The following is a 16986-nucleotide window of genomic DNA, read 5'->3' on the forward strand; positions in this document are numbered from 1 at the left end:
TGCTTAATCTGCACTGGGCTTTCTGAAAGCTGCTGGTATCAGTAAAGTAGCAATGATATGAAACTTCTTTGTGGTTTCCCTACATTGCTATTTATATGGCTAGAACCAGGAGAGAGCAGAGGGAAACCTAAGACAGTGTGGAGGCAGATACTACGGTTTGAAACTGTGATTATTAAAATTTCCTGTTGAACAGTTGGTTAATTCTGAAGGTGTTGACTCAACAGAATCCTAGTTCTCCAAGTGCAGCATTTCCAATGTGCCTAACACTGAAGTTCTTGAATACGACAGTGGTTCCTTGTGTGACCTTCCTAAGGTGCTGAAACTGAGCAGGAGACATCTAAGACTTCTGAAGAGCCCAATGCAGTAACACGCACTCACATGTGATCACATGGCAGACCTCTCACAAAATGACATTGCAATTATTTTCTTCTAAGATAGGGCCAAAGAAGGTGCTTATGCTGGCTGTTATACAACAGTGTAACAGCAGCCTCGGTGTGACCCAAATGTAGTGGTTTTCTTACCCCAAGAAGGTTCACTTCTCCAGCCCTGCTGTGACATGATGCCTATATTTACATGATTCTAGAAGAAACCCCCCTATTTCTCCTCCAGAAGTTACCCAAAACTGCTCTTGTTGCTTTTTCCCCATAAATAAAATACTAATCGATGCACCAGTTGTCTGGGTAATAAATAACAAAATCATAGTTATGGAGAGTTAACTTAGAAGACAGGTTTTTCCATCTGTCCTGGCACTAAATACTCTTCTCTTCTTCTCTTCTATAGAATAGCAGTGTTTTCAGTGAGCGTGCTGCACGATGAAAGGATAGTTATTGTTGCTGAGCAAAGGCCAGATTCCACAGAGGAAGACAGTTTTCAATGGATGAGTAGAGTTCTCCAGGTAATGCTCTTTATGTACGTTTGGAAGCTATTTTTTCCTGCTTTATATTCTTTTTATTGATCTTTCAGGCCCCCAAGGTAACTGACATTTGTCTTTGAATAATTGTAAGTCCACCTTCAGTTGCACTTGCACCTAATGAGCACAAAATTAGATTCTTCTGAGTGACAGTGCCTGTTTAGGCCACACGTATCCAAAGAGTGAGCCTTTTCCTAATCAAAATGCTGTAAGAAAACAGGGATGAATTGGAGTAAGTAATAGCAAGGAGAGAGTAGTGTATGGTTCATAAGGATATAGTCATTCATTACTTCAAAAGAGTAATGAATGAATGTATTATATACTCGTACTGTCAAAAGTCTCTTACTAAACAGTTATTGACACTGGTATGGAGTTGACCTAATCAAAAGTAGATATACGTATCTGAGCTAGATCTCCAGATTTTTTTTTTAATCAGTGGGAGAGAATAATGTATTTCTAGTGCACCATGTTGGTAGCTAAAATAAACTGAACAAAACACAGCCTAAGAATGCCGATTTCTCTTCACTGAAATGAAGGGGAGTGATTGATCAGCTCAGATTTAGGTATCTACAGTGAGGCTATCTGCATAAAGGACACCTATTGCAAGGATTCCCATTCCAGCTGTCTGGTGGATCATGCAAGGCACATACCGCTGTGATAAAACCCACCTCAGTGGTGGTGTGGACACTTTGACCGGAAGACAGAAGCTACTGAATACTAAAACATTCTGACCTTCTCCTTACATATAGCAGTCCAAGTTAAGACAATATCATTACCATACTCAAAGTTTTTTCAACTTGAGTGTCCACACACAAAAAATTAAATACTTTAGATAGCAGTCATCTTCCATCTCTTCCATCTCCATGGTTAAGCTAATTCTCACTCAAAAGCAATAGGTTTAATGGAGATGTAGTCAAATGAAGTCAGTCTGTTGCTACCTTGTGGAGTCATCTCAGCTTTATCTACAGCTGGTCACTTGTTAGTTCCACTTCCCCTGCTTACCTTCCTTTCTGTCCTTCCTCAAGGACAATTCTCAGATAAAAATATTGCAAACATCTTTTTTGCTTTACCCAAGAGCCAAAGAAAAAGATCCCACACAATTCAGAGAAGATGTTTTTATTCATTATTGCTTTGTACTGAATAAGAAAGGGAATCTGTCTACCGTATCCTTGAAGAGACTGAACAAATAAGCTTTCATCCATCTCAAGACAGGTTTGTCTGCTCTCTTGATTTAGAAGATAACTACATTTCATACAGCTAGAGGCATCTCATATTCACAGTAGATCTAAATTATTACCAAGAAAAGCTAGAACCTTTAGCTTGTCCATCACACAGAAAGCTTTTGAAGCACCTAGTAACACGTAGGGCAACCTGTTTTAGAAGGAGAGGCTTTCTGATTGCCCATGCTTTGGTAATTTTTATCAAGTAACAAGCTCCTAAAAAAAAGGTTGGAATTCTAGACTTAATGCTTCTCCAGTTTTGTCAGCTGTGCATTTTTGTGACTTTTACAGAAATCATGTCTTACACCATCATAGCCAGTAGAATTCAGTACTGAACACTGTGGGAGTCTGGTGTCAAGTTGCTCCTGCCAAAAGTCAGTCCTATTCTTCTGAGTATGATCAAGTCACAGCAGTGTCTGGGGGTGGTAGGCCATATATCAAAGTACACATATGTGTGGCTGCTTTTATCACCCATGTGTGAAGTCTGCAACTCTGGCATGCATCACTGTGTGACAAGAAGTTTCTGGTTCCACTTCAGCTGAGAGCGGAGATGGAGGACAGAAGCCAGGAACATGCAGGATGCATTATACCTCCTTCCCGATCAGATTTTTAATAACAGATGTCAGGAAGTGGTAACCAGTTGTATCTGAATCATCTGCTAGTGATGAGCAACATAGCAATACCACACTTGTGTCATGACTCTCAGTGATGTCCACGATAACAAACTACCAAATTCCTACTCATTTCTGATGATATTTGTGAGACTCATCTGACGTCCTGCGTGTGCTGCCCTGGGCCAGCCCTGCCCTACGCTGCCTGCTTCTGCTGTGCCTTGCTGTGTCCCTGCATCTCTTCGCTAGAGTTGAGCTCCGTCGATTTGCTGGACTTGTTTCCAGTGGGTTGCACCTTGTTCTGGCTCAGCAGAGGGGTGAAGGATGGTAGAGCTGCTCTGTGTATGGGACTATGTTGGACTGCGTCTATGGGTTTTAGCAGAGGCATGGTTGGGGGGGAGTGGTCAGGCTGGGTAGAGAGTGTCTTGGGAGTAGTGGAGGAGTATGGTTTTTTAGCGACTGTGTGAGTGAAGATCCCAGGTCACCCAGGAGTTCAGTCAGATGGATCCTAGGTACTCATTCATCCCCCAGACTGCTGCAAACTGATCTGACTCTTCAGGCAGAGTTGGGGTTCCTCTACCTGGCAGACTGGATGTTCGTTTTACCAGTGCCAGTGCACTGGCAGGACTTGACAGGACTAGGCAAAGCTGGGAGATCTACTGCGGAACTGGAGAGTGTCTGCCTGGAGAATTTTGTCAGAATGGGATGTTTTCTTAGCTTGAACAATGTAGCAATCTGGACTCTGCAAGTCCTGGTATCTCTAGTCCATTTTCTCAATGAAACAGAGGGATAAAGATTGCAGATACTGTGTTTACTTCTGGCTGGACAGAGTAAATTCAAAAACCAAGCCATCTCATCTAGAGGCATAAAAGACAGCAGTATTGAAATTGACTGGTACTCCTCTCTCACAAAATTTTACGGCTCACTTCATTAAGACTCATGCTTGTGAAACAAAGTCATGCCCTGCCTCAATGCCAAATTCCAAAGTGTGAAAGGTGGCAGTTTTGAATGATCCATGACATTTTATCAAGCCTTGTGCTGCAGAGGTAGCTATCAAAGGATACAGTTCGGAAGTCACTGGGGAATCATTATATATAACAGTTCTCATCTCACCCCAGCTGAGTATTGCTTTTCATTCACCAACTCTCAGAGCCACACTGTCATACATTTGAATAAGGGTGGTTACTTGCTCCGTAACAGTTTTCCTTCAAGCTGATGTCAGGTGAGGATCCCATGATTTATCACTGCTTTTCAGAACCTACAAATAACATTATGATTAGGAGGCTATGATGGTTTTTGCCAGAAACATGAGACGTTGTGTGTTGGCTGTCATATATATCTTGCTATTGCTGATCTTTCAGTTAAGGTGTATGTAGACCATCAGCGAGGTCTTACAATGCTACCGTGAGATCTACCACTACTAAAACTGCAATGTTTGTGAAATGAGTAACTGCTTTATTATTCTTTCTTATGAAATTTTGCAATCAAATAAAAAATGAAGCAAACAGAAGCCAAAAGCAAAGCATTACTTAGAGGCTCTGTAGAAGTAATCAGTAATTTATTGGTCTACACTTAAGTACATAACTATAAATGATTCTCAGAATATAGATTGTATCTTCAAGGTAACAGATGTATGCCTTCACTTTTCTCACAGTTAAAAATTCAAATGCAGGTTAAGTAAATTATATTTTTGAACATTTAACTACTCATTAGAGATGCTGTCTGTAAGTTGTTTCTCAGTCTGCTTGGATGTCTGAAGTTGTTTTTCTGACTCACTTGCTGCAATTTTTGTTACCAACGTAAGGAAAATAACCAGTTAAAATGTGTATGGAATTAAAATCTTAAGTGCATGGATATTCATGTTTAACTAAATGAATTACATAGATACTGTACATTATAGATTTTTTGGAGGTGATGCAGTTTACTCCACTTGTCAGACAATGAACAAGGTTATTGTAAGATTCAAAGATGCTTATTTTTCAGGTTTTCATTAAACAGATATTTTTTCAAGTGGATAGTTTCGTAGTTTTCCCTTACATTGTACCAATTCCCATTCCTACCTGTGGATCTTTTACACAGTAATCAGGGAGTGAAACAGTTATTATCTTAGAAAAATTTAAAAAATTAAAAGCTACATACATCAGTAGGTACATGGTGATATACATTCAACTTTTGAAATTTTTCTTTGCTCTGCAAGATGGACTGGATGTTAAGTTGATAGGAATCCTTTGAACTTTAATTCTGAGAAGTGTGCCAGTTAAAATCTAAGGAATGCCTAGGTAGAATTTCTTAATAGATTTCTATGTATGCATCACCGGGGTCTTTTTTGCTTTTTAATCTTCTGGAATGAGTGCAATAACATGAGTGTTACATTTCCATCCACCTGTTCCCGCTGAAAAGAACCTCCTTATCACTGACATTGCTGAAGTGTCTTTCCATTGCCAGTTAATTATTAGGGTTGTTTTATGCAGTAACTCAGAACAACATGTGCTTATTAGAATGATGAAAAATTAGCCTTTCATTAAAATCGACTTCCTGCTTTTTTTAGGCTATTGACAGTATTCATCAAGTGGGAGTCTACTGCTTAGCACTTGTACCAGCAAACACGCTTCCCAAGACGCCGCTGGGAGGAATACACCTGTCAGAAACCAAACAGCTCTTCTTGGAAGGATCACTGCATCCTTGTAATGTGCTGATGTGTCCCCACACGTGTGTAACAAACCTGCCTAAACCAAGGCAAAAACAACCAGGTAAGATGAGTGAAGGCAAAGGGACCGTGACTTAATGCTGTGTGTTCATGGTACTGTATGGAGCAAAATCAAGTAGCTGTTAATGCAGGTGAGAATCAGCTCGGTCAGCTGTTCCTGTTAAATATTCCAGGTGTGTTAAGGACATTGTTGGTTTTGGCAGAAGCTAGAAGTACCTTCACAAAGACTGCAAGGAAAAATGCTCCAAAAACCTAAGTTCAGTAAAGATGAAGACATTTTTATCACTCTACAAGGCACTGCTGAGACCACACCTTCTTTGTAAATTCCTCGTCAGTTCTGTTTAAAGAGGATGGACTGAGACCGAAACAGAGAAAGATAAAATCTTGGCTTATTTGAAGGCTGAGTTTGTAAAGTAGAAGTAGAGAGGAAGAGGACTGTTGACACTAAACAAGTGTTGGAAAAAGAGCAAATACTTAAAAACTGGTCATGAATGAGGATAAAGTTTTTCACCTGAGTAGGGAGGTTCTGGATTATTCTTACAGCAGGTGTATTTGAGGGAAAACTCTAACTAGTATTGAGATGGTTCTTCAGAAGTTCTGCCACACTTTTTGAAGAATATTAGATGAAATGGTACAGCAAGGCACTGACTCAAATCACCAAGAAAGCCCTTGTAGGCTGCTGTAGTCCAGTCACTGCTTGTTCATGCCCAATGAATGAGAACCTTTTTAGCAGATTTTTTTTACTTTGAATCCAATTGCAGATTTTAGTACTCAGATTAATTTCAAGGATTTCTGGATCTGTAGCCTCAGGCTTAAGACCTGAATTCAGCTACGTTAGACTAAGTGTTGGTTGCTTTCCACTTTGAAAACTAGCTTGGAATATGAAGTGTTTTTACCCTCTGGATCTCGAATATGGGGACTGTCCATCATGAATTCAATGCAAATTTGCCAAAACCGTCAGATTGTTTATTTATTTAAAACCCTTGGAGATATGTCTCAGAAATCAAAACCATAATCTTAGTTTGTGGATACTGGGACTGTCAGAGGCTAACAGTGACTTCCACTAACTTAACAAAAGCAATGAAGCCTTCAACTGCAGTGCTCACTTTGGTATTTCCTTGTTGCAAAGTAATCACAGAATTAGGATCAGTGCAATGGAGAAACTTACGGGTAAGTTATGCGTACATTATATATCACTATGGTAAAACAATGCCAGGAGCACAGAAACCAAACTGATAGCATCACATTCTCCCGTTTCGCGTAGTTGTGACATACCCAGAGGATATATTGCTTTCATCTTTTTAAAGCAGGGTGGTCTGTAGATGTTATTTATTGTACATTATCTGATTACTTAGACATCTTCTATTTTGACACTTATACCACTTACCATCGCTGAGACGAAGCTTGGACATCATAGACTAGAAGTAAAGCCTGGTATAAGTTTCAGTTAATCAGTAATCCACGTTGGAGAAGCAGAAAACAAATGATAATGTGAGCATAAATGGTATCTGTGAGACAGGTATTTTTCCCTAATGGCAGCAACAAAACATCAGTGAAATCCACCTCATGGAGAAGCATCAGCCTTGACATCTTCCTTTCTTCCAAAGTTAAATTATTTTTCTTCAGTCTCTACCTTGTGCTAAAGGGCTTGCATGTATTTTATCATAAGCACCATCTGCCTTCCTAATCCTTGTCACTTCACGTCTATAGCATTACAGAACTGCTAATAGAGATGCAACTTAGCCTAGGGAACAGAAGAGAGAAGTAGGAACATTGTCCCTGAAGCCTGGGTACATCTCATCTGGTTTTACGCACCTGAATGGACATGCCTAAATTAGGAGCTGAATTTTCCAAAGATTCCCTATATCAAGGCAGACAGGATGTGTCTCTAGCTGTAGAGAGCCCATGCTAAATGGGCTCCTCAGTTAGATATGTTTAGAGAGAATGAATCCAGGCCTACATATCTTCCAGCTACTTCTGGTCCATCAGCCAAAGTTTGTATCAACACAGCTGCGCTGAAGGTTTGGTATTGTGGATAGCAATGAGAAAAATATCATGTAATGCAAAAGACATAAAAATAATTTTTCATCCACAAGCAAAGGATTTTTATTGCACTTAGCACATTTCTATTTATTCTAGAAATTGGCCCTGCCTCTGTGATGGTGGGGAACTTGGTCTCTGGAAAAAGAATTGCACAGGCCAGTGGTAGAGATCTGGGGCAAATAGAAGATAATGACCAAGCCAGAAAGGTAAGCTAAACTTTTCCAGTATGGCTTATATTTAGCTAGTTAGCATCAGGACACTTAGCAGTACGTAGTAGTAGTATTATTGGAGAATTTGTTGATTGCTTTTTCTAATTCTCACTAAAATATTTCAGAACCCCCTTTACAGATAAATATAAAGTAGACGTGAGGGAGGATCACTGCATTTAATCTCTATGGATTTTTTTTAATAAGTGTACATGGGACAACAGAACAAATATGGTGGAAAGTGTTAATGGGGCTTCTACCAGAAATCACCCTCTCTTATATCTTTTTTACTAGTTCAAGTGGAATCCAGGGAATTTTGTTTGCGTATATGGTCCTGATTTTGATCCTGTAAAATTAACTTGAAATTCAGCTCTTTTGGGGGCTTTTGTGAGTAATTAAATTAATACATTCTAAGCTGTATAAATATTTATATATTCATAGTAAGAAAAAGCTAAAGAATTAAAATTGTGCTTAAATTCAGAGAGATCGGTAAGAACCAGTTTATTGCTTTGAAAGTATATGTAGCAATATATCATAATCCCAGCAGTGGTTTCACTTCCAGAGAGGCTGCTGCTACCGTGCAAAAGCACCTTGCTATAAATATGTGTGGTGACAAGAAAATTAATTCATGCTTAGGGCTTCTGGGTATTGATGTAAAATGCAGCATATAAATAAGAAAGACATAGCTAAACTAGCAAAAATAGTTATCTGGTTTTTAAACCCAAAAAGTTATTTAGTGTCATGACTATCACTCTGCTTTATTTTAGTTCCTCTTCCTCTCAGAAGTGTTACAGTGGAGAGCTCAGACCACTCCTGACCATGTGCTTTACACTCTACTCAACTGCAGGGTAAGAAACTCAGACCGTTACTCCAACAGGCTGCGGTATGGAAAATGGCACACTGGTATTTCAGCTGCACCTGCTCATGCTGTGGCAGAACGCAACCTTTCTGTTTCTTTTCCCATTAATACTCAGCTGCTATATTTAATGTTCACTGAGGCAGAGAGGAAAAGAGAATAATCATTGCCAGTTGTCAAAATATAGATTGCTTTTGTATCAGACAGCGCGTCTTACACGTTTCTCATTTCTTTTTCCACCACATATATGTTGTGGGTGAGCTGACACTGCAAATCTCTTTCAACACTCATCATTCCTGTACTGAAGCGTAGTATTTAATACTGCTCACCATCCTGATTTCCAATTCGAAAAGCACAAGCTTGGCAAAATCAAAGCATTTTCCCTAAATAAAACAATGATTGTTGGTTTTGAGAGTGGACCATCTGGGGGAGGTGTGAGAATGGGGAAAGAAGGTGAAGAGGAGGAGAGGTACGTCTAGAATCCAACCAGGTCTGTAGAGGATCACTAATAAATCTCTCTGCATAGCTTACATGAGGTGCCAGCTTGGCACAGCATTTCATTGCTTATCAAAAATGAATTAATGCATGTCACGTGGTATAGAATTTGGCTTTACTAAGAGTGTAGTTTTTCCTAGATGACTGTAGATGACAAACCAGTAAATCCCAAGACCACTGTAGAGAATGAAAGTCTGATTCCAAACCATCCCACCGCAGTGCATCTAGACACATCTGTCAAAACTGGGAAACATGCATAGTGTGTGAGGGTCTCCAAGAGAGGAGGGACCTGGAATAGTGCTATTCCCCTGGGCCACCTGGAGTAGCTGGTGTTGTCTCAGCCCATGTGGTCCCTACGCAACTTGGATGGGTTCTTAAACCTCCAGTAGTTTGTGAACCTCTTGGAAATGACCACTTACTGTGGTCAGGATATGCTTCCCCAGCCCATATTACCATTCTGGTACCAAAGTTCAGTTTGAGGCTACCAGTAAGTCATTAAATGACCTTTTTTAAATTCAGGTTAATAGCTAATATTCTGTGAACATGTGCAACGTGACAGATAATAGTGAAGTAGTAATGTAGTTGTCTGTGGCAAAGTAGAAAACTTGAGAGGCAATGCTGTTTATAGAGTCAATATTACACCATTAAAATTGTGCATTGTTCAGTCCTGTAAGTTAGGAGCAATGATGCTGCGAGAAAGAGACAGTGATATCCACACAGGCTGTTGCTTTTGAGCTTTAAAGAAAGCCAGACTTCCCATGCTGGCAGAAGGGTTCAAACAGTGGGAGGGAAGGACACAATGTGGAAAACAAAGATGAACAAAATAATTTATCATTCCATAGAAGTGAAAAATAGTTGAATTTTGAAATTCAGTTTCTCTGCTCCTTTAATACTCTCTTTGTGGAGTATCTTATATGAAATTTGTTTGAGAGATGTAATGCTTTGTGGAGAGATTTAACGTTTTATGGAAAGGAGTGACAGGTTTGGTGGCTTTTAGCCTGGGCAAGTTATAATGCCCGTCTTGAATTTTAGTTCTGGTTTGTAACTTTTCCCTTTTTGTCTTCCTTGCACATTGTCTGTACACTTTGTTCTAAAACATCCAGGCATCTTGCAGCGGATGACTAATAGAAATCCACTGAGATTAGTTTTTTCCTGTAACCCAAGCTTTTTAAGAATTTGGAATATTTCTAAAATTAGAGCAGTGCATTGTTTTTAGTGTGTGTCATGAAGGATTGCAACACCTTTACTCTGCAGGACACCTTGTATAAAAGACCCGAAGGGAATAGTTGCCTGGTGCTTGCCAGTGATTCTTGTCCAACAGCAGGATTCTCCTTCCCTGCACTTCACATAAACACTATCTTTCCGCTGGTTCACGTGCAGCAAGTGCCAGAAGTCTTAAATGTAAACAAGTTTTGCACAAATTCACATGATTTGCAGCAATTCCCTTTCTGTGTCAGTGGGGCCTGTGCTTCTGATGTACATGGGGATATAAAAGGTCCTTCTTCCCATGACTATGCAAACAGGCAATTTTTTGAAAGAAGGAATGAAGAGTTTAAGCACGTTCCTACTGGCAGGTCTACAGTGACAAGGACACCAAGACCTCAGGTCACTTTGGCCATATTTAGGGCTGGACAGATGGAAGCCATCTCTCGTCCAGCATCCATATAGTTGCTTATGTCTTTAGAGGAAGCTTTCGTAGTGAAATGATCTCCGCATTGTTCAGAAGACTGATTAAAATTGCCTGAAGTGCATTGCAGTAAGTGTGGTTGCTGAAGATTGTGAAGAGGAATACTAAGCCCTGACTTTGCCCTTCTTATTTTCAGTTAGGTTTGTCCTCTTTGTTGGCAGTGTTTGAGTTTGTGTATAGTTTGTTAGAAAGTTTGTAAATGCCAAGTGATGCCTGGTAACATGCCACTACTTCCAACGCTAGACCTTTATCAAACTGCACTCTCCTCTCTGAAGCTTGTGGTCAATAAATACTGCAGTGGTGTGTGGGGTGGTGATGGTGGATAGAAACGAGCAATCAAGCCAAACACTTACTATTTTTTGCCTTGTTAAAATAGAGTGTAAAGAATATTTATTTAAAACAGAAGACCCTATTGCTTTCTCTCTTAATAAGGACAGAGATACAATATTTTTTATTGCATTGCATTGCATTTTTGATACATTGTTCTTTTTAAGTGTATGTATTTTCTTACTTTTTTTTTTCCCCGATTTCTTCAGCTTCTCTGATTTTAATTGAACTTAGTGCTTGTGATAGGTGCCAGGTATATCATAGCAGTACTGGAGACTGAAGTCCTCTTTTTCCGCAGAACAGGTACACAGGCAGAGAGATGCAGCCCTTCCCGTACTGCCCTGTCCCTTTATCTCAGCCCAGACCTTGCCAGACCAGCCTTAGGCAGTCAGTCTGTCCTGCATGTTCACTTTTAGACTTCTCTTCTGAGGTGTCAACTGTGGTAGTGAATTTTGTGATACAGATGTATTTATTTCTCTAAAAGTGTATTTGTGTGTGTGCATATATACACACATACATATTTTTAGGGAATGCGAGAACCATAACACTCATCCAATTTAAAACACTATAGCACTATTTGAATTGCCAAACTGTAGTGCATTGTCACTTCCCCTTTTTTTTCATGCTGACCAGAGTTACTAAAATTCAACAAATGCTTTTCTTTTCTGTTTCATTTATATGCATGTGCTTAGCTTTTGTTCCAGACTAATTCTTTTCCCCATCACAAAGTATTGTTTTCTCCTCTGTCTTTCATCTCTTGTCTTTTAAAATCTTTCTGCTGTGCCATTTGGCTTCCTTCCAGCATGCAGACAACGAAGTGCAATTTTCAGGGTTGCTCTCCACAGATTCTCCAGATTGCTGCAGACACCATAAAGGCACTTTCCTGGCTGTAGCAGGAATGCTGCCTGTATAGCAAGGGAAGGAGTACAGGTTACATGGGCAGGATATTAGCGTACTACTGTACTCCTTTGGCTAGAGAGAAAACACCATTGAGGGCAGAAGGTACAGAGAGGGGAATGGAAAACGTTCCGCTGCTTGACAAACGTCTTTTTTCTTTCCAACTACAGTTTGGCGTAAGGCCGAAGGTTTCCATATTTAAGTTGATTGCATGACTTATTGTGGCTGCACCTCATCCAGTAACTTCTAACATGCAGCAGAAAATAGAGTTTCAGCACATTGCATTATCTTCTGTGACATTTACCTTTCTTCCTGTGCAGGGAACAATAGCCAACTCGCTAACATGTGTCCAGCTACATAAGCGAGCTGAGAAGATAGCTGTCATGTTGATGGAAAGGGGACATTTACAAGATGGAGACCATGTGGCTTTGGTTTACCCACCAGGTAAAGAACTGCCATGTTCAGTACCTTGGTAGTCCCAAATGTTTATCAAGATCCTTTAGAACTGTGCTGCACTGGGGGTCTTACCAACTGTAAACCATGTTAATTGGCAAAACACGAAATATATGCCTTATGCACATTTCTTTGAACTTAGTTGAACATGCTTAAAAGAATTTCTCTTTGCATATGCTCATAGATATTATTTCTTTGGGTTCAGATTAAGATTAACCTCTGTTTATAAAACCTGTCTCTTACAAGCAGTCAAATTTAGTTACTGCTTTTCTTTTCATTTGCTGGAAATACACTATTTTATGAGCATACAGTTCTGCTAAAATATTCCATCTGCTGAGTGTTCTTAGATGCACCTGTTGAATTCCTTCTTGGAAGTGCTGCGTTTCATGAGGGTAAAGCAGCAATACCTAGGAAGTAATTAATGTTTTTTTAGAGCAGAAATATGATGAATAAATAGGAGATGATTAAGAATTAGCAAATTATAATCACTATTTTCTCTATACTTCTTTAACCTAGACAGCTCTCTGTAGCTTGAGTTTTCATCCTTTGGCATAAGGGCTTTTAAGCTTGTGTTAACTGGTACCATGTTTGACATTTGCTTGAAATTATTTCTGATCTAGTGCTGCTTTTTTATGTTTAAAACTTCTTGTCCATTGGTGAAATAAACAGTGTGATTTAAGGCCTGTATTGTGATATTTGGTTTGTAAGGGCTGCAAGATACTGGTTAAATCTTTATAGGAGTAATTTTTCAACGGTTAATATGAGAAAACCTTTTCCACAATAGAAGACTAGTATTTTAAACTTCAGGTTTTATTTTCTGTATTTCATTTCCCAAGAATAAAGCATTTTATTGAAGGAACAATAACTTATCAGTACTCCAGATCCTTTTCCACTGAAAAAATAAAACGGTCCCCATTGTCATCTTATCATGGCCAAACCGCAGTATTCACAGGATCTTTGTGCTGTCATCTGTTCAGCCTCCTTAGATAGCCTGAAGTGTGCTGTCCACAATCTGTCACCTGCAGTCAATTTTTATGTAGAACAACACCTATTTTTATGTTAGAAGCAGGATTTCAAAATCATGACTCCCTTTTTTACTGTAAAATTTCGAGTAGGTGAGTCAAAGCTCCATATCTGAGGTTAAAAATAGCATGAGAAAGACAGTATTTAACGAAGTCTCCAGTTCCTTCTGTGGCTGATAGGAACAGACATCGTCCTACTTCGTCCTTTTGCTGGGGCATCCCTTTTCTTGTAGACTCATTTGTCTATAAATGTAAATTTAGGAAGATAATTAATCGGTAGAAATCAGTCTTTTTAACAGGTTACTTCCTGATCATAAAAGTGAAGTTCACCTAAATGATGATATCTGGCTGCAGCTTTGTGTGTCGCCTTTGGTTTTTCATGCTCAGAAGAACAGTACAATTGAAAGGAATCAGTGAAGCTGAACAAATACTGACAAGGGGCTGAAAAAGAAGTCTGTTAAAGGGCTTAGTCGCTCATTTAACCTTCTGAGTTGAGTTCCAAGTAATATTTATGCTGACATAAGTGTCTGTGATTAAATTATTTGGTTTTCAGGGGAGGATTTTTGTTTTTCTTCATGCAGGAATAGACCTGATTGCCGCATTTTACGGATGCCTGTATGCAGGCTGTGTGCCAATAACAGTTCGACCTCCACATCCCCAGAACATAGCTACCACGTTACCTACAGTGAAGATGATTGTGGAGGTGAGCAGGCACCTGAAAGTGCACAAATAGATTAAATGGGCAGTGGATTTGCGTAGTCTTTAGGAGCGGTACCTTAAGTGAGTGGTGGTGTAGGTTGAAGAGTTGTATTCCTTCCAAAGACTCAGGACTGCAGTGTGTTGCAGGGTCAACGCTGCTTGACAGCAAACAACCTTCTGACTTCCACTGTCACATTTTGCCACAGTTATGCTGCTCCTTTTAGGAAATATATTTGAAGTGCATTCTTCTATTTAGCTATATGCCAAGAATGGTAGGATTCCTCACCTGGCAACGCTACACTGACTATTGAGAAAAATCCCAATGGAAGGCTTAGCTTGACCTGATGGTGATTTGTGCTCAGCTCCGTACATAAAATTGTTTTGCAGTTTGAAGCAATTTCAAAGTTCTGTTGTGAAGATGTTGGTCGGTATTTTGTTTCATCCATAGAAGTGTTACTCAGACTTTTTCATTCAATGCTTTCTTTTGCTATTTTGACTTTATCTAATAATGTTTAGTCTTTGTTGCATATAAATAACTGCATTGTGCTTGTTACTGAGGGAAATAAAATGATTGCAAAGACATAGCCTTTTACATCTGGCAGTTTCTAATCTATTGAATGGAATTCTGAGTCTCTGAAAAAACAAGTTGAAACAAATGTGATTTTAACATTTCTAATTAATGTTGATATTTTCAAGTAGTAAGTACTAGAGATAGTTATAATTTGTGGCTTCCTTATGGCATCAGATGCCACAAAGTATCAGTAGAGGTATGAGAAATTGTCCTATTGTCTTCAGGGTTCTCATTCTTTAATATTTTGGCACTTACAGTTTTTAAACATCAGTTGTAAAAATTATAGAAGTGATGTAAAATGTGTTATTTTATTTTTCCTTTGATGTTTAATAGCCAAACTAGATCTGTTTGGTTTAATGATGGAAAACTAGGAGAGGCCTAAGTTGACTTGTAGTCGTTTTCCCTTCAATAGAGCAGCTTTAAATAAAATGTTGAAATGTATTAGCCGTATTAATGCCAGTTTGACTTAAAAGCCTCTCAGCTCTGTTTTACACAAGATTTTCTTTCATTTTGGAGAGGGATGACCTTGTAGAAATTAAAATATTGAGGCTGTTCCTTCATTGCCAATGCAATCATATAAATTTCCCGGTGTGATGGGGTCAAAGCCTGCTCTGACATGCTGTATGTCGTCTACAGAGCACCTCTTGAATCAGTAAGAATGACATCTGAGAAAAATTTGGCTTACATAATTGTGTTTTGGTGATGAGCTCGTAGTAGTAAAATATAACTAAACATTACTGAGTCACATCTCGAGCAGTTGCTAACATAGCTAAGATGTCTTCTTTCTCCTTCCCACTGTCCCTACATGTTTACCTCAGATTTGCTATTCGCTAGGTCTGGACATTCTGTATTTTAATAAACCTCCTGATCTTCCAGATAATATAATTCCTGAGAGGGCTAGTAACCACCAACTCTTGAAATTCCTTTTCTTTTATGGCTCTACTATGTCCCAAATCAAGATTTTCATAGATTAAAGTTAGCTATGTAAGAATTACCTTGCCTTGCCATGGCAGTGACATGACTGGATTGAGGGATGCTGCGGTGGCTTCATTTGTCTTCACTTTTAGCTTGAAATATTTCGATTGGCCATACAGGGAAATCATGGGGTTAGAGAAGTAGAGCTTGGATCAGTGCTTGTATGCTCCTGATTGCCTCATGTGCTCTATAAAGTTGACCTCCATGAGATTACTGTCAACAGAAGCTGATCTCTTGCTCAGTGGTAAAATTTAATGTCCATATGGTTACTGATTTCCTTAGGTTGAACATTGGAAATTCAGTGTGCAATGAAATGTCTCGGATTCCTTAAAGAAAAAAATGCTCTTAGCAATATTTGCACAGATTCTCAAAGTTTGAGGAAAAGAAGAATTTTCAGTTTTTCAGCCTTTTCAGTTTTTCTTCTGTACTGTCTTCAGTGATTAACAGTGTTCATATTTATGTTTGTGTGAATATTTCCTTAAATATATTAATTTTTATAATCAGTAAGAAATATTCTTGTAGGTGCTACTTATGTGTTTTTAAAAATAGCAAATCTGAAAGGAGAATACCTTCAACATATGTCATCTAAAATTCAGTGCAGATGGTATTTGCAGTAAACTTACCATTTCATTTCTTAGTGCCACCTGCACAATTTTTGGTCTAGAGCTATTCTGCTGGTATCAGAAGAGTTCCCAGTGGTTTATCACTAGCACAGGAATCAGGAATATATGGCTAACATAAAATTGACTTAAGATAGTAAAATTACTCATATAAATGTCAGGCTAGTTTTGGTTTATGTGAAAATATTGTTAATAAACCAAGATATATTACCATCACATAGGAAATGTTTTGGGTACAGTCTTCCGTACTGGCATTCTGGGTTGATAACTGATATAATGCGTTGGAAAAGTCACGTTCTCACTATTAAGGTGCCTTTAGTTTCATTACAACACTCTTCTCCAAGTGTAATTTTCATGTAATTTGTAAAACTCACATGACTTTGTCTGCTTTGTGAGCTGCATTTTTTGTGCATCTTTCCACCTCCTAATTGGAAAACATAAGACTAATATACCTGTGTCCTGTTCTGGCAGAAAATAAATCATGGTCTTGCTCATTTTCATGGGAGAATTAATCAGTACCCCATTGCGTTATTATTTATTTCTTAAATTCCTAGGTAAGCCGCTCTGCCTGCTTAATGACTACACAATTAATATGTAAATTGTTACGGTCACGAGAGGCGGCAGCAGCAGTGGATGTCAGAACGTGGCCTCCGGTACTAGATACAGGTGAGTACTAAGGCTAGGGGA

General features: G+C 39.0%; 1 protein-coding gene across 7 annotated transcripts in view; it reads left to right on the forward strand.

The window, feature by feature from the left end:
• DIP2C (DIP2 acetate--CoA ligase C (putative)) overlaps positions 1-16986 on the forward strand; it is a 327799-nt gene that overhangs the window by 256678 nt on the left and 54135 nt on the right. For all 7 annotated transcript variants that reach the window (XM_087729737.1, XM_087729765.1, XM_087729757.1 and 4 more), the window contains 7 exons: positions 781-895; positions 5290-5491; positions 7588-7697; positions 8465-8545; positions 12280-12403; positions 14016-14137; positions 16854-16965. In XM_087729737.1, the coding sequence (XP_087585863.1) occupies positions 781-895; positions 5290-5491; positions 7588-7697; positions 8465-8545; positions 12280-12403; positions 14016-14137; positions 16854-16965 (866 nt within the window). The remainder of the gene's footprint in view (positions 1-780; positions 896-5289; positions 5492-7587; positions 7698-8464; positions 8546-12279; positions 12404-14015; positions 14138-16853; positions 16966-16986) is intronic.

The sequence above is a fragment of the Nipponia nippon genome, unplaced genomic scaffold (assembly GCF_047370975.1).
Source record: "Nipponia nippon isolate SJK-2023a ecotype South Korea unplaced genomic scaffold, ASM4737097v1 scaffold_1, whole genome shotgun sequence".
NCBI classification, from domain to species: domain Eukaryota; kingdom Metazoa; phylum Chordata; class Aves; order Pelecaniformes; family Threskiornithidae; genus Nipponia; species Nipponia nippon.